Source organism: Bos taurus, chromosome 1 (genome assembly GCF_002263795.3).
Source record: "Bos taurus isolate L1 Dominette 01449 registration number 42190680 breed Hereford chromosome 1, ARS-UCD2.0, whole genome shotgun sequence".
Classification (NCBI taxonomy): domain Eukaryota; kingdom Metazoa; phylum Chordata; class Mammalia; order Artiodactyla; family Bovidae; genus Bos; species Bos taurus.
Window position 1 is genome coordinate 152822517 of NC_037328.1, and position 26725 is coordinate 152849241.

General features: G+C 38.6%; 1 protein-coding gene across 9 annotated transcripts in view; it reads right to left on the reverse strand.

The window, feature by feature from the left end:
* ANKRD28 (ankyrin repeat domain 28) overlaps positions 1-26725 on the reverse strand; it is a 218062-nt gene that overhangs the window by 124083 nt on the left and 67254 nt on the right. For 2 of the 9 annotated variants that reach the window (XM_024989835.2, XM_059884931.1), the window contains exon 2: positions 2396-2479. In XM_024989835.2, coding sequence (XP_024845603.1) covers positions 2396-2479 — 84 coding nt within the window. Of the gene's footprint in view, positions 1-2395; positions 2480-3597; positions 5077-5139; positions 17829-26725 lie in introns of those variants that run through there. The other 7 variants (NM_001205960.2, XM_059884937.1, XM_059884939.1 and 4 more) reach the window with 7 other exon arrangements.

Here is a 26725-nt window from a genome sequence, read left to right on the forward strand (position 1 = left end):
ACTTGTGGGCCAAAGTCTCCAAAAAGAAAACTCCCATATTTTCTAGTGAAATCATCTCAGGTAGCTTCTATAATAAAATACTTCCTTCTCAGACCAAAGTATATGAATGCATAATATTTTATATCAGTTTTTAAAAAATCAGATACGTTACTAAGAAAGATGCTATTTAGTGGTCCATAGTATTCAATACTTCAGGATATGACTCAAGAAGCTAACCTAAATTAATAACAATGCTTATTTAACAGTATAGAGACAAATCTGAACTCTTATACCCACTCTAAGAACAAAAATAACTTTAAAAAATATACGTTTCAAAAAGATGTCATTCTCAAATACTCATTTGAATAAATTATTTTAGAAAACACCACTGTTGCACTGACATAAAGCTTAAAAATATTTTATTACCTATCTAGAATGAGTAGGTTTTATATTATAGAACAGTGTAAGTTTTATTACAAACATACACACTCGCCTCTTAAAATCCTATGCAATTCCTTATCATGGAGGATAAAAATAAGGGGAAAAAATTGCCACCCTAAATTAGAAGAATGGCCAAAGACTTAACAAATATGATGATGACAATACTGTCAACTATCAAGAGTCACAAAAGGAAAGGAACCATTAAAAAACTGTCAAAACTCCATGAATCATTAAAGACAAAATCACCCTCAAGAAGGGTCTACTGATTTGAAACACTAACCAAGCTTTTAGTTCTAAGCGTGGGTCTATGTTTCAGACAAGCGATCAAGCTAGCAGATGTTAAGAAACAATATTTTACAAGTAAGCAAAGAAAGGAATCTATAAGGAGAAAAGCAAAGATGAAAAGTCATAAAAGTTAAGAGGTCACACACTACAGACCCAGAACAGTTTCTAAGGCTATCACAGTGGAATAAACTGATTCTCAAAAACAATCTTTTGAGCATAAAACTTTTAAAATTTAAGATAATTTGATTATTATAGCAGAAAAGCAGTTGGCTATATTGAGGCTTTATAATGATAGACATATTAACCATGGTTAGTAGGATTATACACCAAACCTCCTCAATAAGATGAGATTTGTTAGTTCTGTTTAAAACAAACAAAAAACAGTATGTTAAATAGAACAGAATGCCTTTTCCTCCTTCTCCTAAGCGTATACCCTACAATTATTTTGTCTTGAGTATACGCTCCAGGACACCCCAATTATATAAAGTAACCAGCACTTCATTTAAAATAAATCCTGAATGAGGTAAATGTTTCCAGTAAATATAAACTTAAACACAATGCTTAAGGGAAAAATGTAATGACAGCATTTTGGTTACATTTTAGAATGTAAGGATGAATCATTTTAACTAATGATTCAAATTTACTCAGTTAATTCAACCTTAAAAAATAAGATACTTCTTATATCTACTTAACATCAAGTGGTCATGATAGCACTATCCAAAAGAACAGGGGAAAGATGAGAGCTGGAGATGAGCTGGCAGAACACGGCTTTCTTAGAACTGGCCAATCAATTCCAGGTCATCTGTTTTGCTGTTGCTATAGGGACCTTATGAATCATGACTTCTCCCTACTCTCCATCTTTTAGAGAAGTGAATCACGTATGAAAAAGATACTGAAAACATTAACTTCCAGTAAAAATATATACAGTAAAAATTTTGATTTTATTACAGTTAATTATATATTTTCACCCACCTCAGCTTAGTAAATTAAAAAGTTTTGCCACTGGAGAAACATACACAGAATTATCTACATACCCACTCTTTCCAAAACTGTCCCTCCTGTCAGTCCTGAATGTTATTCCACTGTATCTTTGAAAGTCTGAAGAACTTTCAAACAATGTTTTTATTTACTGTGATACCCAAACAGATGCATCTTTGTGTATAATGTTTACCATGATTGCTTACAGAAAGCAAATTTGACCTCAGAACCAAGTTAGATATATTATAAATTTAAGACATGTCTCTTATTTTAAGTTCACAAAAAAGAATCATCATCTGAATATTTAACAGTGAAGTGTCATGACGTCTATAACTTACTTTCAAATGGGATTCAGAAAAAGAATAAATATATGTGTAGTATAAAAATAACTTGTGTAAATATTGGAGAGAAAGCAAATACGGCAAATGTTATCAATGATGGAGGTTATATGGGTATTCAAAAAGTTCTTCAACTTTTCTGTGAAAAATTTCAAAGTAAAAGGTTGGGGGAACAAAAATCCTTCACTGACTCCTAGTTGTCCTAGGTTTTAGTAATTACCCTGAATATACATATCCAGTCCTTTCCTTTTTGCCTCAAGACCTTTCTACCTTTGCTTAGACAAACTTACAGAATTGTGTTAGGTCTTTTAACAAAAATCATCAACTCTAGCAAAGTACGCTTTTCAAGGCTGGTATCAGTGAAACTGTTTTACCTGAAAGTTAACATCTTCTTTCTTAAATATTAGTGCTCGAACTTCATCAGGATCTCCATTAAATATAGCTTGCACCAGTGAGGGCTAAAATACAAGAGAGTAATAAAAACATTAATCACACCACATGGATGATTCTTAAGCTATTTCCACATAACTTTTAAACTAAAATTTTTCTTCCCTATCACAACAAAAATCACTTGGCTTTTGACATAAACTAAGTTTCATGAAGTCAAATCATATGAAAGTACAAGATTCCTCTTTGGAAAAAAGAGTAGGCCTAATTAAAAAAAAATCAATTCCATATGACCAAAATTAGGTAGTATAAAAACCATAATTAGATTTTATATGAGTGGAAACCTTTTTTTATACAGACGGTAAAAAGAAAGTATCTTCCAAATAAATACAAGTGAGACATCTCAACACATACTTGCAGGACACAGCTCGTCAAACAGGCATTTGACAAGGAGCCCACAGAGGAAGCCTCCTCGAGCAGCTCTGTTTCGGGCACCCGAATAATTTGCATGAGTTAGCATTCCATGTGTAAAGATAAAAATCCAAAGAAAACCTGACAGCTGATGAAAATCACTGCTATTCAAAGACCAAAAATTACTGTAAATCTGAGTAACATGAAGAGGCAGACACATGCATGTCTAAATATAACAAGTTCTTAATCAATGATATAGCCTCTCTGATAAGGTATCACATTATACTCTCAAACAAAAAATTAATTGACAAAGCTTTAAAAATAAAATTAAAGATGAAGCCTGATTCTTTTTCTGTAACAGCCCTGCATGTACATATATAAAATTCACTACAGAGAAGGCTGTGCCTCGGTGCTGCTGGCAACAGCCAACTTTCCTAAAACACACAGTTCCTCATACTTGCCACATCAGTTTCTAAAACCACAAGTAAAAACTGAAACATGGGTGCTGTAGCCTACTATCCTCAAATTATTTTTTAAACTCATTTTAACAGATTAAGAGATAAAGTCTGAAATGTTATCTAAACATCTGAAAAAGTGAAAATAGGAAATGTGTGTATTTATACACAAGTAATATTACATCACACTCACACACCTATATTGCTTTCACTTGGGTTTTTTATGTAACTAGTGGAAATTAACTTGCATTTATGCTTAAAAAATAAAATTTACCCTGCTAGTTCAATAAAAGATAGTAAACATATAAACTCTCGTATCTTACCAATACATTTCCCGAAGGTGCAGAATGCAGGGATTTATTTTCCTGTGGCAATTTACAAATGAATTCAGGAGACTCATCTTCTACCTCCTCCAAAACAACAATACACACTCGACTCATTCGTTCTTTTAAAAAGCTGAATTCTAAGCTATGTGATAAAAGTCACAGTTGGAAGAGCACAAGTAGCTTTTCCTCCTCTTCTGTACAGCGCTTAGAATCATCCTTTAAAAAGCACAGCTGGTGTTTTTAAAGTTAATAAGTACTATCAGAAAAACTAAAGCTTAAAATTATAACTACATAACTTCCTAAAAAAAAAAACAAACAAACCCAAATTCTATTATTTTGTCGGGTTACTGTAAAACTTAAAAGAAATTTCACATCAACATGTCAAGAACTAAAACTGAATCCAGAACAAGCTCATTTAAAACTATTTTTCCGCTACCAAGATAGTCATATTACTACTCTGTTTTACAGAAATTCACTTGCATAAAAAGATCACTGTCTGGGTGATAGCACCACACACAACAGAATAAGACGAGGAGCAAGTGCTGAGACAGACGATCACAGCTATACCCACTCCTGCCTGCAAGGTCATAGTTACCAGCAGCTGGCTTGCTTATCATTGAAAATAAAATATAAAATCTCACTATTCGGTTTCCACTTCTAATTTGTCTCCACTTCTTCAGCTTCGCTGGTTTAATATAGATACTATCCAGAAAAAAAAAAAAAAAATACAGCTAGAGCTCTCAAAATGTTGCTCAGAGGTTGACAATTCTTTCTGTGTTTGAAAAAGAAAAAAAAACAACACTCTGCATTAATAGCAAAGCTGCAGTACATTTACATGCAATGAGTCAGACCACAAGAGACAATAAGACTCTTGGTACTAGAATACAGCTTGATTAATCCAGATATTCCATATAAGAGAAGAAACAGTTAGCTTTATTCCCATCGACAGCACAGGAAAAGCATAGTGTTCATTCTTCCTCCATCAGGCAGTGGTCTGTGGCTGCTCCAGCAAAAGGGCACAGGCACCAAGCAGAAACGGTGTTAGCGGAGAATCCTAATGGAACAGGCAGGCTGCGAAGGAATTAGAAGGCATTTGAGCTCAAATTACAGCTTCAGGCTTTTCATTTTTAAAAAAGAGAGGGAGAAAACTCCAGTAGTTTATCATTCCAGTGTTTTCTTTGATCTCCACATGAATGCAGCTTCCATCAAAGAGTCTTCATTCAGAGGAAAAAACAGCAGACTGTGCATCTTCTCTGAGCCAACTACTTTATTCAATCATCTGCCTCTGTGCCAATATAGTTTCCTTCCACTGTGAAAACCGCTACAGTTTTCTTTTTCAGTCGATTTCAGATGCTTTCCTGTTCCTCATATGATCTTGCAAACCGCCACTGACACCTCCAAATGAGTAGCAGGTCCTTAACAAATAGAGAACCTCAGGATCGGCCCCATAGAAGCATTCCAACTGAGCAACAGTCTGAAGAGCAAGGACTGCAGAACCGCAGGGTGAAATGCCTAGTAATGCTCACATGTTTCACTTACCAGAGAGCTGAGCTACTGCTCCGGATGTGACTTCCTCCAGCAGGAGAAAAAAACAGTGCGTTTGGACAGCCTTCACAATTAGAAGGTTCATGCCAGTTCTGTGACTAATCCAGATCAAACTAAAAAATTCTATAACCAAAAAATGAGTGCGCTTTTACCATTTTCCACTAAAAGCCACAAGGAAATCTGGTGTACTGCCTCTGCTGACTAACACTGGTTTTAGCAAGTAAACAATTCCAAACAGTTTAACTGCTTTCGTATGTTACAATACAGCAAATGTTTAACCCTATAGTGACAGCTGCAGTGAGAATGTCTGCAGTGAACCCATAAAAGAGAACTAGACATGGAGGAGCATTTTATGAGAACATAAATACCATAAACCCACGGTTTTCTTCCTATTTCCTCAAGACCATTTTTACATGTATGTTATTTTCAAGAATGTAAAGAAGTTTAAACAAAAGAAATTTAAGATTTACTAACAATTTCTGAGTTGTTAAATTTAGTCAACCAAATCATGTTTTGAAAGAGAAAAATGAAAATCCCATATTGGAGAAATTCTAATTGTAAAATTCTACTAATCACTTGAATTTCACAAAAGAAATAATACTGTCTTCCGATCTGGATGTGGAACAAAGCCTTAAAATCTGTTGAGTAGCTACATAAATCTATTGTTTCAAGTCCTTGGTAGTGGTAAAGGGTTAACACAAAGCAAAGAATCTTCTCCCTCCCTATAAAAGTAATTATCCTGGAGCTACAAATAAGTGTTAAAAACAACCAATTTATAGTTGGCTTTCTCTGTTTCCTCCCCATTTCTTGGTTTACTAAGGACGGGATTATTTTCCCACAGAAAAATGACAAGAAAATACTATGATTCTGCCTCAATCTTTGTTTTCATCTGTCAACCAGCATTTTTATTAATAAACATGATATTCCTGAACATTTGTGATGTGCTAGATGTTACATTCTCATTTAATATTCACAGTGGCCCTGCTACATTCCCATATGTAAAGAGAAAAAACAGACTTAGAAATTACTATATCCATAGTTGGCAAATTAGTAAAGCTGTACCTAATTGTAAACACATGCTCTTTCTAATCTACTCTGCTTCCACTGACTGTACGCATACACTCTCGTCAAAGAGTTCTGTAATCTATAATACCAGACTGTAAAAGTGATCTTAGAAGACAAATCATCTAAATGATTGTGAAAAGTTTAGGTAACAAAGTAACATACTATTTATTGCAATAATATTCCCAAACAAGTTATTTTTAAATAGGTACTTCAGGGCTAATGTTACCTCACACACTTAAGTCAGTTGATTTATCAGAACACTAAAAAAAAAAAAAAGAAAAGAAAAAAATCCAGCATAATATAAACAAGAAAGCCAGAATTCAACAACAAAACCCATTATCAATTTAAGAAAAAACCTATAACCCTAACATAACTGTACTAAAATACTAACGTGTGCTAAAAATTCAGTTATTTTTAAAAATATAAATGGTTTTAAGTCAAAATAAAGACATGCAAGTATTCTGACGTGCATGAAACCACTATAGTAACAATATACTGTCACTGTCAGGGGGCCTTGCCCCCCAAACAAAATCTCTTTTTATACGGACAATTTTAGCTTGTTCTAAAGTCTCCAGTATATAAGTTCACCTGCTTAGACCTAAGCAGGTACATCCTGTTCTCTTGCTCTAGGTCAAATTCTATACTTTGGTTTTTCCCAAACAGAAAGCAAGCTCCTTGAAGGTAGGGGCTATGCTACATACATATTGTTTCCTCCAATATCTCCATCTGTAAATAATTTCACTGAAATAAATTCTATTATGTCACAAGACTCAGGAATAGAGTGGAAAAAATATAAAAGACAGTGGGGGCAGGATTCATGTATTTCAACCAGTAAACATGGGGGTATTAAAGTGCAGCACAATGAATCCCGTGCCTCTAGGGGGAGAGCAACTTAAATGTGTAAGCTGACAGCATATAGAACAATGATACTGATGACGGTTCAAACTACCGGCTCGGCAGTCAGCCTGCCTGGAGTTCAGATCCCAAGACAAAGCTGTGTCTTTGAGCAAGCTGCTTTAGTCCTTGAGTCTAAGACTTAGACTTCTGAGAATAATAATCTCCAGAGATGTTCACCTTGGAAACACACTGTAACAGAACACTGATTGAGAAGACAGGCTCTGTAACCAAACTAATCTAATCCGGCTTCCTACTAGGAAACGTAACTGTGTGACCTTGAGCAAGTTACTTAACATTTCCGTGAATCATTTCAGTATCTACTAAAGAGCTGACAGAATCTACTTTGTGGTGTTATTAAGAGTAAAGTTTAAAATAAAGATAATAGTATTATTACAGATACTTAGGATAGTTAAAAGATATTCCTTGTGAAACCCTGGATACTGACAACCTGCCCCTACTGGGGAAGTGATTCCGTTTGGGGGTCTGGAGATTCCATCCTGTTACTAAGTCCCCACCCTTTTCAGGCCTCTAGAGAGCCTGCTAGAAACTTTACACTCCTGTAACCAGACTAGTGCTTACCAAGTGTTACTGGGGAAGAGAGCAATAAACTTAGGCAAGAGGTGTTTGTATTCCTCCACATTCACTGTATTTCACAGCCTAGGGAAAGAGCAAGAATAAAAAGTATTGGCCCATAATACATTAACTTATAAAAAAAACTACTGAAACATTGTATGTTAACAGTGCCATACAGCACTGTTTTACATTTCCTACTGAATATGAGAGGCCCCCTCATTTCAAGGCATTCACATCTTAAAGGACATGGGTAAGTGAGTACTGAAAACACTGCTGTGGCTTAGTTGCTAAGTCCTGTCCCGACATTTAGCGACCCTGTGGACTGTAGCCCAACTAGGCTCCTCTGTCCATCCTGGACAAGAACACTGGAGAGAGTTATTCTTTCCTCTTCCTGGGCATCTTCCTGACCCAGGGATGGCGCCCAGGTCTGCTGTACTGGCATGAGGAGTCTATCGCTGAGCCATCAAGGGAAGCCACTGAAGAAATCAGGAATGGAGAAAATGGCTAGGAGGAAAAATGGACAATAACTGCAGATTTAATTCAACAATGGGGTTTTTGCCGTTTTCAGTTGAACAATGCAAGAAAATGTTTTTGTTTTTGTTTTTTTTTCGTGAGGCATTTAATTTTTAGGCCATATCAGATTAACTTTTTAATAGGCCAACAATTTCAATGACAACTTCATAATCCTTCCATTCTTTAGATTAAAATGTATCCTCTCAAAAGCTTACTCCCTACTTTTCACACAGAGTTAATTCATGGAAAAGCTGGCTCAAAATTCTCATTTTACTGATAAAAAGTTTAACATCCTGGAAGATTATTTTTAGGTTCCCCATATTGTTACAACAGAATTTCTTTTCTTGATACAAATGATTTTTCCTTTCTGAACAGTCAACCCAAAGCTCATCTTATCTCTTAAAAATTTATAAACTCCAGATTGATTATTACAGAATAAAATATTTTATCGAGGGTATGCCAAATGATTACTCCGCACCAAATTAGTCTGAGTATTAAAAAATAAAAGCTTGTGGTAAAAAATGGTGGGTTCAAATTATGTTTCAGAAACAGTTTTCACAGTTCAAGGATCCTGAACAATCCTCTTGAGTTATATGCCTCCCCAGTCCATATACTTTGGAAAAAGTCTGTGAACAGATTTAAAAGCAAGCAGGGTACGAGGAAGCAGGGTCGGGGGCGGGGGTGAGGTGCAAAGAATAAAGAAACAGTTGCTCTCTAGGCTACTGGTCAGATTTCCATGTGATTAGCAGAGCCACTGCAAAACTGGCACTATATATTTTTTAAATGATGAATTCAAAATCCTTGAAAGAGATCAGATTTAATTCTCCATCTGTAATGTATTTCTCAGCTAGGAAAAGGTCAGTTTTCATTCCAATCCCAAAGAAACAAAATGCCAAAGAATGCTCAAACTACTGCACAATTGCACTCATCTCACACACTAGTAAAGTAATGCTCAAAATTCTCCAAGTCAGGCTTCAGCAAAACATGAACCGGGAACTTCCAGATGTTCAAGCTGGTTTTAGAAAAGGCAGAGGAACCAGAGATCAAATTGCCAACATCCACTGGATCATCGAAAAAGCAAGAGAGTTCCACAAAAACATCTATTTCTGCTTTCTTGACTATGCCAAAGCCTTTGACTGTGTGGATCACAATAACCTGCAGAAAATTCTGAAAGAGATGGGACCTGCCTCTTGAGAAACCTATATGCAGGTCAGGAAGCAACAGTTAGAACTGGACATGGAACAACAGACTAGTTTCAAATAGGGAAAGGAGTACGTCAAGGCTGTATATTGTCACCCTGCTTATTTAACTTCTATGCAGAGTACATCATGAGAAACACTGGGCTGGATGAAGCACAAGCTGGAATCAAGATTGCCGGGAGAAATATCAATAACCTCAGATATGCAGATATGACCACCCTTATGGCAGAAAGTGAAGAACTAAAAAGCTTCTTGATGAAAGTGAAAGAGGAGAGTGAAAAGCTGGCTTAAAGCTCAACATTCAGAAAACTAAGATCATGGCATCCAGTCCCATCACTTCATGGCAAATAGATGGGGAAACAGTGGGGAAACTATGAAATAAAAAGACGCTTGCTCCTTGGAAGGAAAGTTATGACCAACCTAGACAGCATATTAAAAAGCAGAGACATTACTTTGTCAACAAAGGTCCGTCTAGTCAAGGCTATGGTTTTTCCAGTGGTCATGTGTGGATGTGAGAGTTGGACTGTGAAGAAAGCTGAGCACCGAAGAATTGATGCTTTTGAACTGTGGTGTTGGACAAGACTCTTGAGAGTCCCTTGGACTGCAAGGAGATCCAACCAGTCCACCCTAAAGGAGATCAGTCCTGGGTGTCCACTGGAAGGACTGATGTTGAAGCTGAAACTCCAATATTTTGGCCATCTGATGCAAAGAGCTGACTCATTTGAAAAGATCCTGATGCTGGGAGGGATTGGGCGCAGGAGGAGAAGGGGACAACAGAGGATGAGATGGCTGGATGGCATCATCGACTTGATGGACATGAGTTTGGGTGAACTCCGTGAGTTGGGTGATGGACAGGGATGCCCAGCATGTTGCGGTTCATGGGGTCGCAAAGAGTTGGACATGACTGAGCGACTGAACTGAACTGAACCAATTTTCTAAATGTTTACCCAATCATACTTCTAAAATAGCCAATGTTATCTGAAGACCTCAAGTGGTTTCAACCTACCAGTACTGTATAGTGATAAATAATGAACGATTAACTCTTTCATCTTTAATATTACTATATACTTCACAGTGCTAACAAATTCAGTTCCGTTGCTCAGTCGTGTCCAACTCTTTGCAACCCCATGGACTGTAGCCCACCAGACTTCCCTGTCTATCACCAACTCCTGGAGCTTGCTCAAGCTCATATCCATCAAGTCGGTGATGCCATCCAACCATTTTATCTTCTTTTGTTCCCTTCTCCTACCTTCAATCCTTCCCAGAATCAGGGTCTTTTCCAATGCATTCTTTGCAAAGAACACATTTTGCACCCGTTTTTGCCATTTTCCATTCAACTAGAACATACAAGTTTTCAGTTAAGTATACTCACACGACAAAGACAATACCTCCCAGTTTCCCTTTAGTGAGGAGCCACAAGACAAACTTCTAACAAGTATTTTAAGTAGAGGTGTCATGTGGCTTCCAGAAAACTTTCTAGAAGAACAAATGACATATCCATCCTGCTTCCTGGAACATGAAAGATTGGCCACCATCTTAAACCAAATAAGGACCAGAGTCTAGCGTAGTGGAAAAGCAAGCTGAATGGGATCTGGGTTCCTGAGGACTCCGTGGGACAGAACTGCCATAAAAGTCCTGGACTGCCTACTTTCTGAAAAGTGGAAGTGTTAGTCGCTCAGTCATATCCCACTCTTAGCAACCCCATGGACTGTAGTCCACCAGGCTCCTCTTTCCATGGAATTCTCCAGGCAAGAATACTGGAGTGGATATCTAATTCTTCTCCAGGGAATCTTCCTGGTCCGGGATCAAACCTGGGTGCTCTGCACTGCAGACAGATTCTTTACTGTCTGAGCCACCAGGGAAGTCCGCTCACTTCCTGACTTTTATGTTAGAGAAAAATAGTTCTGCCTTGTTTTAAGTCACTGTGATTCTCAGTCTCTTTTCACATGGAGCTGAACCTAACTCCAAATGAGATTCTTATTCTTTCTTTAATCACCAATTATACCTGTCCAGCCCTGCTCTTCTACCATTCATACTCCAGTACACGTTATAGCCACTTATATTTTCAATAAATGAAATGCACTATAAACATTAGCCATAACAAATTTAACAGAAACAATCACTTACACACAATAACTTATAAACACAAGCCGCAAAAAATTTAACAGAAACAATAAGTGACCAGAAAACAGCTTGAAGAACAACCCACTATATTACGCTGTATAAGCAAAGAAGAATCAACAGAGGGAAAATGAAACAAATGCTTATTACACATATTCTTGCTGAATCCTCCACCACCATCCGTGGGTACTATTTTACAATTTATATACTGAATATACAATTGTATATACAATTTATATATTGTAAATGGGGGCTCAATAACATCCAGTCAGTCAGAGACTCTCCATCTGTATTTATTCCTCATCTACTATGTGCTGGGCTTTCTTCCAGGTCAAGAAAACAAAATTATGAATAAAAAGTCAATCTGTGTTCTAATGAAGCTTACCCACAAATAAATATTACAAAACTAGAAACTGTGACCAACTGTAGAAGGAAAGCAATTCTGGAAGGGAAGGATCTAAAGGAAGGCCCATGTGGTTGGAGGAGCAATCATGAGGGACAAGGGCAGATGCAGCTGGAGAAACAGCAAACTCAGCTTACCCAGGGCTTGGTAAACCAAGTTATAAAGTCTTTGTTTTTTAAAAAATAATTTTATTTATTTGCTCAGGCTTTTCTCCAGTTGCAGTGAGGGGGGCTACTCTCTAGTGGTGTGTGGGCTTCTCACTGCAGTGCCTCCTCCTGTTGCAGAGTATGGGCTCCAGGGAGCTCGGGCTTCAGGAGCTGAGGCACAAAGGCTCAGCAGGTGTGGCTCCCAGGTTCCAGGGCGCAGGCTTAACAGCTGTGGCACACAGGCCGAGTGGCTCAGAGGCATGTGGGGTCTTTATCAAACTTAGCAGGTGGACTCTTTATCAAACTTTACAACTAAAGTTTGTGGTTTTGATTAAGTGACTGAAAAGTTATTAAAACTTTTACAGCAAGGTTTGCTTTAAAAAGATCATCATAGTTTGCTTTAAAAAGATTAAGTGGCTTCAGTGTAGAGAGGACTGGAGTAGAAGAAAGGAAGCCAAAACCCAGTTAGGAGACCCCTGCAGTGATCCAGAAGATGAGTGATCTGATCTAGGGTGCTGGGCATGTAAATGGAGAGACAGATAGATACATTTTAGAAGTGGGACTTACTGGCCATGCTAACAAACTGGATGCAGGAGGGAGGAATCAGGTGGTTTCTGACTTGGGAGACTAGAGCTTGCTAGAGGTCAAGCAGTTTAGGTCTTCTTCAGTTTCTGAATTTATAAAATGGGGACTATGATTTGTTTTATCTTATCTATAGTTCCTTCAAGCTCTCAGTTGGTTTCAAATATTAATCCAAAGTCTCTTAGTATACACTTTCATGATTTGAAAATGAAGTGTTAGCAATCCCAAAGCAGCCTAATTCTGCTGCTGCTGCTGCTAAGTCGCTTCAGTCGTGTCCGACTCTGTGCGACCCCAGAGATGGTAGCCTACCAGGCTCTTCTGTCCCTGGGATTCTCCAGGCAAGAACACTGGAGTGGGTTGCCATTTCCTTCTCCAAAGCATGAGAGTGAAAAGTGAAAGTGAAGTCACTCAGCCTAATTCTAGGTGGGTATAAAAACATTCCTAAAGAATGCTAAGATTTGGTTCAATCCTTCTCAAAGTCCAGTACATTGAAATAATCTAAAAACCTTTTGGCAAGAATACTTTATTCCTAAAGCATTCACTGAAATAACAATACCAAATAATTCAACAAATACCTAAATATTAATATTTCCACCCCACTCTCTATACCACACCAAAGGATCACAAAATGTCATATATCATCATCACCTTCAAAGACCTCAAACAACCTAGTGATTTTTTGGATACGATACCCAAAACACAGACAACAAAAGCAAATATAAACAAGTGGGACTGCACCAAACTAAGACGCTTCGAGACAGCAAAGGAGACCACCAACAAATTGAAAAGACAACCTATGTAATGGGAGGAAATATTTGCAGTCCATGTATCTGTTAAGGGGTTAACATGCAAGATATACAAGGAACTCATGCAACTCAACAGCAAAACAAACAAACAAACAAAACCCCACAAAAAAACAAAAACCAAATAACCTGATTTTTAAAATGGACAAAAGACCCATGTAGGTATTTTTCTCCTTCTTTTTTTAAAGTACATATTTTTCTAAAGAAAACATATAAATGACCAATGGGTACATGATGTTCTCATGTACACAACATAAGATGTTCAACATCATTAATAACTAGGGTTATTCAAAGCAAAACCAAAATGAGATTTCATTTCACACCTGTTAGGACAGCTAGTACCATAAAGATGAGACAAGTGTTGGTGAGAACACGGGGAAAAGGAAACCCTTTGTACACTGTTGGTGGGAATGTAGACTGGAACAGCTAGTATGAAAACCAGAGGGAGGTTCCTGAAAAAATTAAATATAAAACTACCACAAGATCCCATGATCTCACTTCTACGTACACATTCAAGGGAAATTAAGCCAGTATCTCAAAGAGTTATCTCTACCAATGCAGATACAATGCAGAGTGTATCATACTCCTGTGCTCATTGCACCGTTATTCACAAAGCCAAGAAATGGAAACAGTCTAAGTGTCTACTGACAGATGAATGGATCAATAAAATACAGTATATGTGCATGCAATGGAATAGTATTCAGCTGTAAAAATGAAGGAAACTGTGCCATTTCCAACAACATGGATGAATCGGAAGGATATTACGATGAGTGAAATAAGCCAGACACAGAAAAATACTGTGATTCCATTTATACGTGAAATCTTAAAAAGCTGAACTCATAGAAGCGGAGGGTAGAATGGAGGAAATGATGTTGGTAATCTAAAGGTACAAACCTTCAGTTATAAGGTGAATAAATTCTGGGGATCTAACATACAGCTTACTCCTTGGAAGGAAAGTTATGACCAACCTAGGTAGCATATTCAAAAGCAGAGACATTACTTTGCTAACAAAGGTCCGTCTAATCAAGGCTATGGTTTTTCCTGTAGTCATGTATGGATGTGAGAGTTGGACTGTGAAGAAAGCTGAGCACTGAAGAATTGATGCTTTTGAACTGTGGTGTTGGAGAAGACTCTTGAGAGTCCCTTGGACTGCAAGGAGATCCAACCAGTCCATTCTGAAGGAGATCAGCCCTGGGATTTCTTTGGAAAGAATGATGCTAAAGCTGAAACTCCAGTACTTTGGCCACCTCATGTGAAGAGTTGACTCATTGGAAAAGACTCTGATGCTGGGAGGGATTAGGGACAGGAGGAGAAGGGGACGGCAGAGGATGAGATGGCTGGATGGCATCACCGACTTGATGGATGTGAGTTTGAGTGAACTCCGGGAGTTGGTGATGGACAGGGAGGCCTGGCGTGCTGCGATTCATGGGGTTGCAAAGAGTCGGACACGACTGAGCGACTAAACTGAACTGAACATACAGCACGGTGATGATAATTAACTACTGTATGAAAGCTTTGAATTTGCTGAGAGTAGATCTTGTGTTATCACAAAAGCAAAAAAACAGATAACTATATGAAATGAGACTTGCTAGTTAACATGTTCAGCTTGACTGTAGTAACCATTTCATAATGTATATTTTATTGTCATGTCATAAACCTTAAACAAACACAGTCTTTACTTGTCAATTATACATAAATAAAGTTGGAGGAAAAAAGACCTCCTGCGGCCTAAATGAGGTACTACATCATACATGAAAAAAATTAACATGTACAAGGTAAGAACGCAAGATAGTAAAAAGCAATATATATAGAAGACTTAAGTAAGAGGTATAGACTATACCTGTCACTAATGCAGTCACTGGTAAGGAGTACAGTATATAAACTTATGAACTGTAATTGGTATATAAAGATACATTCTAACTGCCCACTTTCTTAAAAAAACTGCTGTCCTTCATAAAGCTATGTATTAGGTTGGCGCAAAAGTGACTGGCTTTGCACTGCTGAACTTTGCCATTTGATACCAGAATACATTCTTAAATAAATAAATGTGGTTATGTTATATGTCATTTTAATGCACATTTCTCACTTTATGTTTTTTTGCTCATGACTTATTACTTGCTATTTATTTTATATTTATTTTAGACTAGGGAAATAATGTTACACAAAAAGTAAATTTGAGCAATTTTCTTACTGGAGTTCAAAATGGGTTGTAAAGCAGCAGACAACTCACAACAATTCATCTGCCAGGAACTGCTAACAGATGTATGGTGCGGCAGTGGTTCAAGAAGCTTTGCAAAGGAGACGAGAGCCTTGAAGATGAGGAGTGCAGGGGCAGGCCATCAGAAGCTGACAACAACCAACAGAGAGGATTATCAAAGCTGATCCTCTTGTAACTACAGGAGAAGCTGCTGAAGAGCCTCAACGCTGATCATTCTACGGTTGTTCGACATTTGAAGCAAACTGGAAAGGTGAAAAAGCTCAAAGTGAATGCCTCACGTGCTGTGTGCTAAGTCACTTCAGTTGTGTCCGACTCACTGAAATCCAAAGGACACTAGCCCACCAGGCTCCTCATGGGATTCGTGCCTCGGGCAGAAAAATCGTTTTGAAATATCATCTCCTCTTATTCTACATAACAGTGAACCATTTCTTGATCAGATTGTGATATGCGACCAGAAGTACATTTTATATGACAACCGGTCATGACCAGCTCAGTACAAAGACAAATTTGCCCCAAAAAGAGGTCACAGTCACTGTTTGGTGGTCTGCTGCCCGTCTGATCCACTACAGCTTTCTGAATCCCAGCAAAACCATGACATCTGAAAAGCATGCTCAGCAAATTAATGAGATGCATCAAAAACTGCAACAGCTGCAGCCCGCACTGGTCAACAGAAACAGCTCAATTCTTCACAACAATGGCCAGATGGATGCATGTCGCATACCAATACTTCAGAAGTTGAATGAATTGGGCTACGAAGTTTGCCTCGTCTGCCATATTCACCTGACTTCTCACCAACTAACTACCACTTCTTCCGGCATCTCAACAACTTTTTGCAGGAAAAATGCTTCCACAGCCAGCAGGAAACATATAATTCTTTCCAAGAGTTCGCTGAATCATGAGGCACCGATTTTTATGCTAAAGGAAAAAAAAATCATTGACAAAAATGTGTTGATTGTAGTGCTTCTTATTTTGATTAATAAAGATGAATTTGAGCCTAGGTATGTTCCAGAAAAACATCTATTTCTGCTTTATTGACTATGCCAAAGCCTTTGACTGTGTGGATCACAATAACTGTGGAAAATTCTGAAAGAGATGGGAATACCAGACCACCTGATCTGCCTCTTGAGAAATTTGTATGCAGGTCAGGAAGCAACAGTTAGAACTGGACATGGAACAACAGACTGGTTCCAAATAGGAAAAGGAGTACGTCAAGGCTGTATATTGTCACCCTGCTTATTTAACTTCTATGCAGAGTACATCATGAGAAACGCTGGACTGGAAGAAACACAAGCTGGAATCAAGATTGCCGGGAGAAATATCAATAACCTCAGATATGCAGATATGACCACCCTTATGGCAGAAAGAGAAGAGGAACTAAAAAGCCTCTTGATGAAAGTGAAAGTGGAGAGTGAAAAAGTTGGCTTAAAGTTCAACATTCAGAAAACTAAGATCATGGCATCCAGTCCCATCACTTCATGGCAAATAGATGGGGAAACAGTGGAAACGGTGTCAGACTTTCTTTTTTTGGGCTCCAAAATCACTGCAGATGGTGACTGCAGCCATGGAATTAAAAGACACTTACTCCTTGGAAGGAAAGTTATGACCAACCTAGACAGCATATTCAAAAGCAGAAACATTACTTTGCTAACAAAGGTTCGTCTAGTCAAGGCTATGGTTTTTCCTGTGGTCATGTATGGATGTGAGAGTTGGACTGTGAAGAAGGCTGAGCGCTGAAGAATTGATGCTTTTGTACTGTGGTGTTGGAGAAGACTGTTGAGAGTCCCTTGGACTGCAAGGAGATGCAACCAGTCCATTCTGAAGGAGATCAGCCCTGGGATTTCTTTGGAAGGAATGATGCTAAAGCTGAAACTCCAGTACTTTGGCCACCTCATGCGAAGACTTGACTCACTGGAAAAGACCCTGATGCTGGGAGGGACTGGGGGCAGGAGGAGAAGGGGACGACAGAGGATGAGATGGCTGGATGGCATCACTGACTCGTTGGACGTGAGTCTGAGTGAACTCCGGGAGTTGGTGATGGACAGGGAGGCCTGGTGTGCTGTGATTCATGGGGTCGCAAAGAGTCGGACACGACTGAGCGACTGAACTGAACTGAACTGATGATCATTTAAATTCACAGTCTGAAATGGCAATTACTTTTTTACCAACCTAAATAAATTTCAGTGTTGATAATTTTTCCTCCTTTAATTTACCAGAAAGGTGCCTTCTCAAAGAAACCAACAGTCTTCTAGCTAGAACATTTAATATCAAAACTCATTCTTCATCATATTTCAGAGAAAAACATGTTGAAACACTAAAACTATTTCAGGCTAAAACTATTTATAATGCAAGAACAGCAGTCAGCTACCCAACATGTAGGTAAGTGCCATCTACTAGAAATATAAAGTGAGCCACATACGTAAATTAAAATTTTCAAGCAAACACATCCTAAAATGGTGAGGCACGTAAAATTAATTATAATACTCTGTGTTATCGAATATCCAAAACACTGCATTAACTTGTAGTCAATATAGTTATCAGATACCTTACTATTAAAACTGTCTTTAAAATTTCCTATAGAGTTTAGAGTTAAAGCCTACCTCAATGAAAACAGCAAATTGTCATTGGAAATAACTACTCTCTATTCAGATCGCGTAAGTTTACAATATATGTGCTCAAGTTGTTCCAAGCATACTTAAAAGTTTTCCAATAACTAAGACAATTAAACACAATTAAGAATTTAGTTCCTCAGTTACACTGACCAGCCATTTGGCTGGTGACAATCAGGTTGTACAACACTGACTTCAATCTATAAGAACCAACTTCAATAGCTATCTACATGACTGTCTAAAGACAAAGATCATAGTTTAGATTTTTATGGCAGCTCAGAGTCACTGATGCTAATATGCACTGTTCTACAGTAAAATAAACACCTCAGGAGATAACTGCCTTAGCTGATATTTCCTAAATATTTCTGTCTTAATTTGAATAGCTCACCAGTTCTTTCTTTTTTCTTTGTCTCTTATCTCAAAACATAAAAACATCTAATTTTATCATGGTACAAATCTTGGCTTGAAGACAATAACATACTTTCTTATGAAACAAACTACATGAACTTTATAGGTGCCGTTTTCTTTATTCAGAGGCCTCTTCACATATATTAGTATTCCACATAGAGTTCATAAGATAACTTAACAAAAACTGGCTAGTCATCGGTCAGCACAGTATTTCTTTGGGTACCTTTGTTCTGGCAAAACGTTGTCCACTGGAGAAGAGAATGGCAAATCACTTCAATATTTTTGCCTTGAGAATCCCACGAAGAGTATGAAAACACAAAAGGATATGACACTGAAACATGAACTCCCCAGGTTGGTAGGTGCCCAATATGCTACTGCAGAGAGCGGAGAAAGTGCTCAGAAAGAATGAGGAGGTTGAACCAAAGTGAAAACAACACCCAACTGTGGATGTGACTGGTGATGGAACTAAAGTTCGAAAGACAAATATTGCATAGGAACCAGGAATGTTAGGTCCATGAAAGTTAGGCCCATGGAACGTTAGGTAAATTGGAATTGGTCAAACAGGAGATGGCCAGAGTGAACACTGACATTTTAGGAATCAGTGAACTAACATGGATCAGAATGGGCAAATTTCATTCAGATGACCATTACATCTACTACTGTGGGCAAGAATCCCTTAGAAGAAATACAGCAGCCCTCATATGCAACAAAGGAGTTCGAAATGCAGTACTTGGATTCAATTTCAAAAATAGCAGAATGGTCTCTGTTCGTTTCCAAGGCAAACCATTCAACATCACAGTAATCCAAGTCTATGCCCCAATCACTAATGCTGAAGAAGCTGAGCAGTTCTATGAAGACCTACAAGATCTTCTAGAACTAACACTCAAAAAAAAGTCCTTTTCATCATAGGGGACTGGAATGCAAAAGTAGAAAGTCAAGAGATACCTGGAATAACAGGCAAGTTTGGCCTTGGAGTACAAAATGAAGCAGATAAAAGGCTAACAGAATATTGCCAAGAGAACGCACTCGTCATAGTAAACACAAGAGACGACTCTACACATGGATATCACCAGATGGTCAATACCGAAACCAGATGATTACATTCTTTGCAGCTGAAAATGGAGAAGCTCTACAGAGTCAGCAAAAACATGACCAAGAGCTCACTGTGGCTTATCATGAACTTCTTATTGCCAAATTTAGACTTAAATTGAAAAAAGTAGGGTAAAACACTAGACCATTCAGGTATTACCTAAATCAAATCCCTTATGATTATTCAGTGGAAGTGCCAAATAGATTCAAGGGATTAGATCTGATAAACAGAGTGCCTGAAGAACTATGTACGGAGCTTTGTGACATTGTACAGGAGGCAGGGATCAAGACCATCCCCACGGAAAAAAAAGGCAAAATAGTTGTCTGAGGAGGCCTTACAAATAGCTGAGAAAAGAAGAGAAGCAAAAGGCAAAGGAGAAAAGGAAAGATACATCCATCTGAATGCAGGGTCCAAAGAAGAGCAAGGAGAAATAAGAAAGGCTTCTTCAGTGTTCAATGCAAAGAAATAGAGGAAAATAATAGAATGGGAAAGACTAGAGATCTCATCAAGAAAATTAGAGCTACCAAGGGAGTATTTCATGCAAAGATGGGCACAACAAAGGAAAGAAATGGTATGGACCTAACAGAAGCAGAAGATATTAAGAAGAGGTGGCAAGAATACACAGAAGAACTATACAACAAAGATCTTCACGACCAAGATAATCACAATGGCATGATCACTCATCTAGAGCTGGACATCCTGGAATGCAAAATCAAGTGGGCCTTAGGAAGCATCATTACGAACAAAGCTAGTGGAGGTGATGGAATTCCAGTTGAGCTATTTCAAATCCTAAAAGATGATGCTGTGGAAGTGCTGCATTTGATATACCAGCAAATTTGGAAAACTCAACAGTGGCCACAGGACTGGAAAAGGTCAGTTTTCATTCCAATTCCAAAGAATGCTCAAATTACCGCACAATTGCACTCATGTCACACACTAGCAAACTAATGCTCAAAATTCTCCAAGCCAGGCTTCAACAGTACGTGAACCATGAACTTCCAGATGTTCAAACTGGATTTAGAAAAGCAGAGGAACCAGAGACCAAATTGCTAGCATCTGTTGGATCATCCAAAAAGCAAGAGAATTTCAGAAAAACATCTACTTCTGCTTTATTGACTATGCCAAAGCTTTTGAGTGGATCACCACAACACTGGGAAATTCTTTGAGAGATACCAGACCACCTGACCTGCCTCCTGAGAAATCCGTATGCAGGTCAAGAAGCAACAGTTAGAACTGAACATGGAACAACAGACTGGTTCCAAATCGGGAAAGGAGTCAGTCAAGGCTGTATATTGTCACCCTGTTTATTTTAACTTATATGCAGAGTACATCATGCGAAATGGATGAAGCACACGCTGGAATCAAGATTGCCGGGAGAAATATCAATAACTTCAGATACGCAGATGACACCACTGTTATGGCACAAAGCAAAGAAGAACTAAAGAGCTTCTTGATGAAAGTGAAAGAGAAGAGTGAAAAAGTTGGTTTAAAACTCAACATTCAGAAAACTAAGATCATGGCATCCAGTCCCATCACTTCATGGCAAATAGATGGGGAAGTAAAGGAAACAGTGACAGACTATTTTTGGGGGCTCCAAAATCACTGCAGATGGTGACTGCAGCCATGAAATTAAAAGATGCTTACCCCTTGGAAGGAAAGTTATGACTAACCTAGACAGCATATTCAAAGGCAGAGACATTACTTTGACAACAAAGGTCCGTCTAGTCAAGGCTATGGTTTTTCCAGTAGTCACTTATGGATGTGAGAGTTGGACCATAAAAATGCTGAGTGTCAAAGAACTGATGCTATTGAACTGTGATGTTGGAGAAGACTCTTGAGAGTCCCATGGACTGCAAGGAGATCAAACCAGTCAATCCTAAAGGATATGAGTCCTGAATATTTATTAGAAGGACTGATGCTAAAGCTGAAACTCCAATACTTTGCCCACCTGATGGGAAGAACTGACTCACTGGAAAAGACCCTGATGCTGGAAAAGATTGAAGGCAGGAGGACAAGGGGATGACAGAGGATGAGATGGTTGGATGGCATCCCCTACTCAATGGACATGAGTTTGAGTAAACTCCAGGAGTTGGTGATGGACAGGGAAGCCTGGTGTGCTGCAGTCCATGGGGTTGCAAACAGTCGGACATGACTGAGCAACTGAACTTAACTGAAGGGAGAAAGTAGAAATATGACTGTATTTAAGTAGCATTTTTAAAAAATAATAATTTTGGATTATTTCTTTCATAATTTTGATTACCTCAACCAGTAGTTTAAAATTAAGCAGAAGTCTTATCATTCAGACTGGACTGAAAGCCAGACTGAATTAAAATTTTTTACATTATATTACTTGGAAAAATATCCTATTTCATCTCTTATTTGTACAAGATTTGGCTGGAATTTATGTTAACTAGCATATGTCTGGAGAAGGCAATGGCACCCCACTCCAGTACTCTTGCCTGGAAACTCCCATAGATAGAGGAGCCTGGAAGGCTGCAGTCCATGGGGTCGCTGAGGGTTGGACACGACTGAGTGACTTCACTTTCACTTTTCACTTTCATGCATTGGAGAAGGAAATGGCAACTCACTCCAGTGTTCTTGCCTGGAGAATCCCAGGGACGGGGGAGCCTGGTGGGCTGCCGTCTATGGGGTCGCAGAGAGTCGGACACGAATGAAGTGACTCAGCAGCAGCAGCATATGTCTAGCATACCATTTATGTTTACCAGATTCATGATAAACACATCCTCTAAAATATAATTAACATCATTTGCATAATTAATAATCTTTCAGCAACTGTTTCAAAGACAACTCATTGCTTAGTCATGTCCGACTCTTTGTGACCCCATGGACTATAGCAAACCTGGCTTCCCTGTCCTTCACCATCTCCCAGAGTTTGCTCAAACTCATGTCCATTGAGTCAGTGATATCATCTCATCCTCTGTCAAGAAGATGGATCAGAAATACTGGGCCTAAAGACAACTGAGGCCCAATATTTCAAAGAAGTAGAGTATAAAATTTTTACATTAGTCTGAATTTCCGCCTTTTCAAGAAAAGACTGAGGAAAAGTTATTTGCAATTCATTTTGGTTTCTGTGATGTGGTGACACTGGGGTGAATGCAGTGTTAAGTGACTGCACTTTACAGTCTGAAGGAAGAAAAATCCCAGTTTAAAAAGAAGTTGCTACGGTTACCCAATGTTTGCCTTTATAAGCAATAATTACGTGAGCCATTCAGGGATTTCCCACTAGTGCAGGAGAATCAGTAGCTGAAGTATACACTAGTCATTTCACACACAAATTGGGGCTGCATACGCCACTTCCATTTCAAAGTAGCTATCATTGGGAAATGCTAAAGATGACTCACATCTTTCTAAACCATAAAAGGGTGGAGACAAAAACACTAAGAGTAACTATTTTAAAATCCAAGTGATGACTCAGATCGTTTTCGACATTTTTCATATTCCTTCGTTTCCTTTAGTAAAGAGTGCTATCTAAAATTGTATAAAGCAGCTTCAATTGTTGAAAGAAGGAAAGGGCGTTTCTAATGTGTTTCAGTCATGGAGTTTTTTTTTTTCTTCATAAATAGATTTTCGTGCTCTTGATAAACCTGTAAAAAGTCATGCTTATAACTTAGTATTACTTCAGAATTAAGTGTCAATTCCTTTAGATGTAGTCAATTTTTAACTTCTTAAGTGAGAAGAAGGGGTTCCTGTCAGAATTGATGACTAGCTAGCTCATTCTTGAATAACTAGTAGTTAAATGTACTGTCAGTTATTATATTTCTAGAAGCTTTTTGTCTATCTTGTTCACAATTAGAACAGTCATTAATGCAAGAATATTTATGAAACTGTGACCCCCATACAGTTGCAATGTTATCTTAAAATTATGCAGCCTATTACATCTTAATGTGCATTCCACAAAGTATCTAGTTTTCTGCACAAGAGACTATTAAATATGCTTATTCTTTAATATTAGGGCTATTCTAAACTAAAACAGCATCTTACGCCAAACTAAACTATAGAGTCTTATCACCACAAACAAAGGGAAGTCAAAGAAGGGGGCTCCAGGGTGACACACTTGGTTCCTCAATGTTATCACACAGGACACCTCGGCTCCTCCCAGCTTTTATGCCAGACTCAGCATGGACCTTAGAATAATTCCCTTCACAGCCACAAAATAATAATACATTGTTGTCCAGCAGGATGGGGAGTTTTCTTCTCTGTCTCCTTTTTTAGATACAAAGATATTCCCTGATATGGGACCAGGCCTGGCTCACTAGTAGGCAGAACACGACTGCCATGATTAGCTAACACAATTAGGGGTTTCTCCAAGTCATGTGGGGTACAGGTGGGCAAACACACAAAACTGGGGGCCTGTAGGGAAGGAAGTGGGCAACAGTCGGTGAGTAGGCAACTAATAGCATGCTATTTACGATACAAGAAATTAAATTTTGGCATTTTATTTCAATAGTTTAGTTTTCTTGCCTTTATGAGATACTTTGAGAATTCTGTAGATGTATTTTTAAGGGGGAAAATATCAGTTATAAATAATTTATCTTGAGAAAGATTAAAGGTGATCATTTTATGAATGCTATTGAGAAAAGAGAACAGTATACTTTAGAATACAGAGCTGTAAAATTATACTTTACTTATGACCAATTAAAATGAAGGTTTTATATCAAAAATGTTTCCTGTTAAACTTAGTTTTCTCCTCTAGGAAAAGAAAGTCTAACTATTAGACACAGGTCAAACTGCACCAAGAGTAATAAGACCAGAAAACATTCAAAAAGGGCAGCCAGGAAGATCGTAGATCTAAGAACCATGTCCTAAGGGTCAGTGAAGCTGAGGGGTTCCATCTGAAAAGGAGTCACGGAGAATATGACAGCTTTAAACTGTGTGAAGGGCTGTCACTGCCAAGAGATACCAAACTGCACAGGTCTTGAAATAAGAACTAGCATCGATGAATAAACAAGCAGGAAGATAGAATCTGGTTCAATATAAGACTGTACTGTTTTCTTTTAATCTAGCATTTTATCTGAAAATGGAAGAGGCTGGATGCTCGCATGGGGCAGGGATCAGAATCCTATCCCAGGTCACCCGAATACCTCCTTATGATGGTTCTAGGCACTTAATCTGTACTTAATTTGTAACAACATGCCTGCAAAAACACTCCCTTTCACAGATGAATTCTGAGCTGTTGCTGCTGCTGCTGCTAAGTTGCTTCAGTCGTGTCAGACTCTGTGCGACCCCAGAGACGGCAGCCCACCAGGCTCCCCCGTCCATGGGATTCTCCAGGCAAGAACACTGGGGTGGGCTGCCATTTCCTTCTCCAATGCATGGAAGTGAAAAGTGAAAGTGAAGTCGCTCAGTCATGTCCAACTCTTAGCGACCCCATGGACTGCAGCCCACCAGGCTCCTCCGTCCATGGGATTTTCCAGGCAAGAGTACTGAGCTAGACAAGTTAAAACTGGAAATCATACAGCTAAGAAGTGGAGAACACTGGATTCTTACCCAGGCCCATCTGTCTCCAAGGCCTGGCTCTTCCCACACATCACACACCTAAGAGAAGTTAAATCAGCAACTAACAAGCAAATGGGATTTCTCTGTTGGTGAGAACTGAGTGTCATCTGACTAAAGTCCCTTGTAGAACTGAGATGCCAGAAATGACAAGAATTCCTCCCTTCCACTCGCACCAGCACTTCACATCTGCTCTCACATTAGTTCCTCACAGCAGAGACACAGGGTAAGGAAGCTGGGGAAGCTTTCTCTCTTGGCATTCTACTCAGAGAAGAGGACAACAAAGTTAGATTCCTTCAACGTCCTTCTGGTTTACCCTTAAAATACCTATTTTCCATTTTTTCCCCTCTCATCTTTTATTCCCTTAGTAGTAATTCACTAAATACCTCTTACACACCAGGTACTGAATCTCAATGACTTTGCAATCTGACAGGAAGAAACTGTAGGCACAAAGGAGGAAAGAGTACATTTTTTGAAAATATTTCCATCTCCTTAACAGATTTTCCTTTATCAACTCCAAATCCTTTCTTATATCACTTTGGTTTATTCCTCACTGCAGTCTCTATTCCTTTTTCTTAGCCTACAGGAAACTTTGGCTCCTTAACAAGCTACGACCTTTCGCTTGTTCTTCCCTACTTCAGCAGACTCCATTCTCAACCACTACTCAAGTGATACTGCTCCAAGGTCACCAATGATAATCAGCTGTTAAATCTTCATTTTTCTCAACTTACTATACAATACTGGACACCAATAATATTTATTAAACTCTCTTCTGGCTACTTTTATAAGATTTTCATCTATTTCTTAAGCCTTTTAAGTACCTTTCATTTGGCTTTCCTTCCACCCTCTAAACTTAAATACTGGCTTTCCTTTCAGCTCACTTTGCTTCCTCTTGGTCTTCAATCTCTTCTTGGACAATCTCATCTATTTCTATGAGTCATCAGTTATGTGATACTTCTAAGACTTTATTTCTAGTCCTAATCTCCAAGTACAACTTCCAAATGCTTGATGGGCCCTTTTACCTTCATTCAGTTCAGTTCAGTTGCTCAGTTGTGTTCAACTCTTTGCGACCCCATGAATCGCAGCACGCCAGGCCTCCCTGTCCATCACCATCTCCTGGAGTTCACTCAAACTCACGTCCATCAAGTTGGTGATACCATCCAGCCATCTCATCCTCTGTCGTCCCCTTCTCCTCCTGCCCCCAATCCCTCCCAGCATCAGAATCTTTTCCAATGAGTCAACTCTTCGCATGACGTGGTCAAAGGATTGGAGTTTCAGCTTTAGCATCAGTCCTTCCAAAGAAATCCCAGGGCTGATCTCCTTTAGGATGGACTGGTTAGATCTCCTTGCAGTCCAAGGGACTCTCAAGAGTCTTCTCCAACACCACAGTTCAAAAGCATCAATTCTTCGGCGCTCAGCATTCTTCACAGTCCAACTCTCAC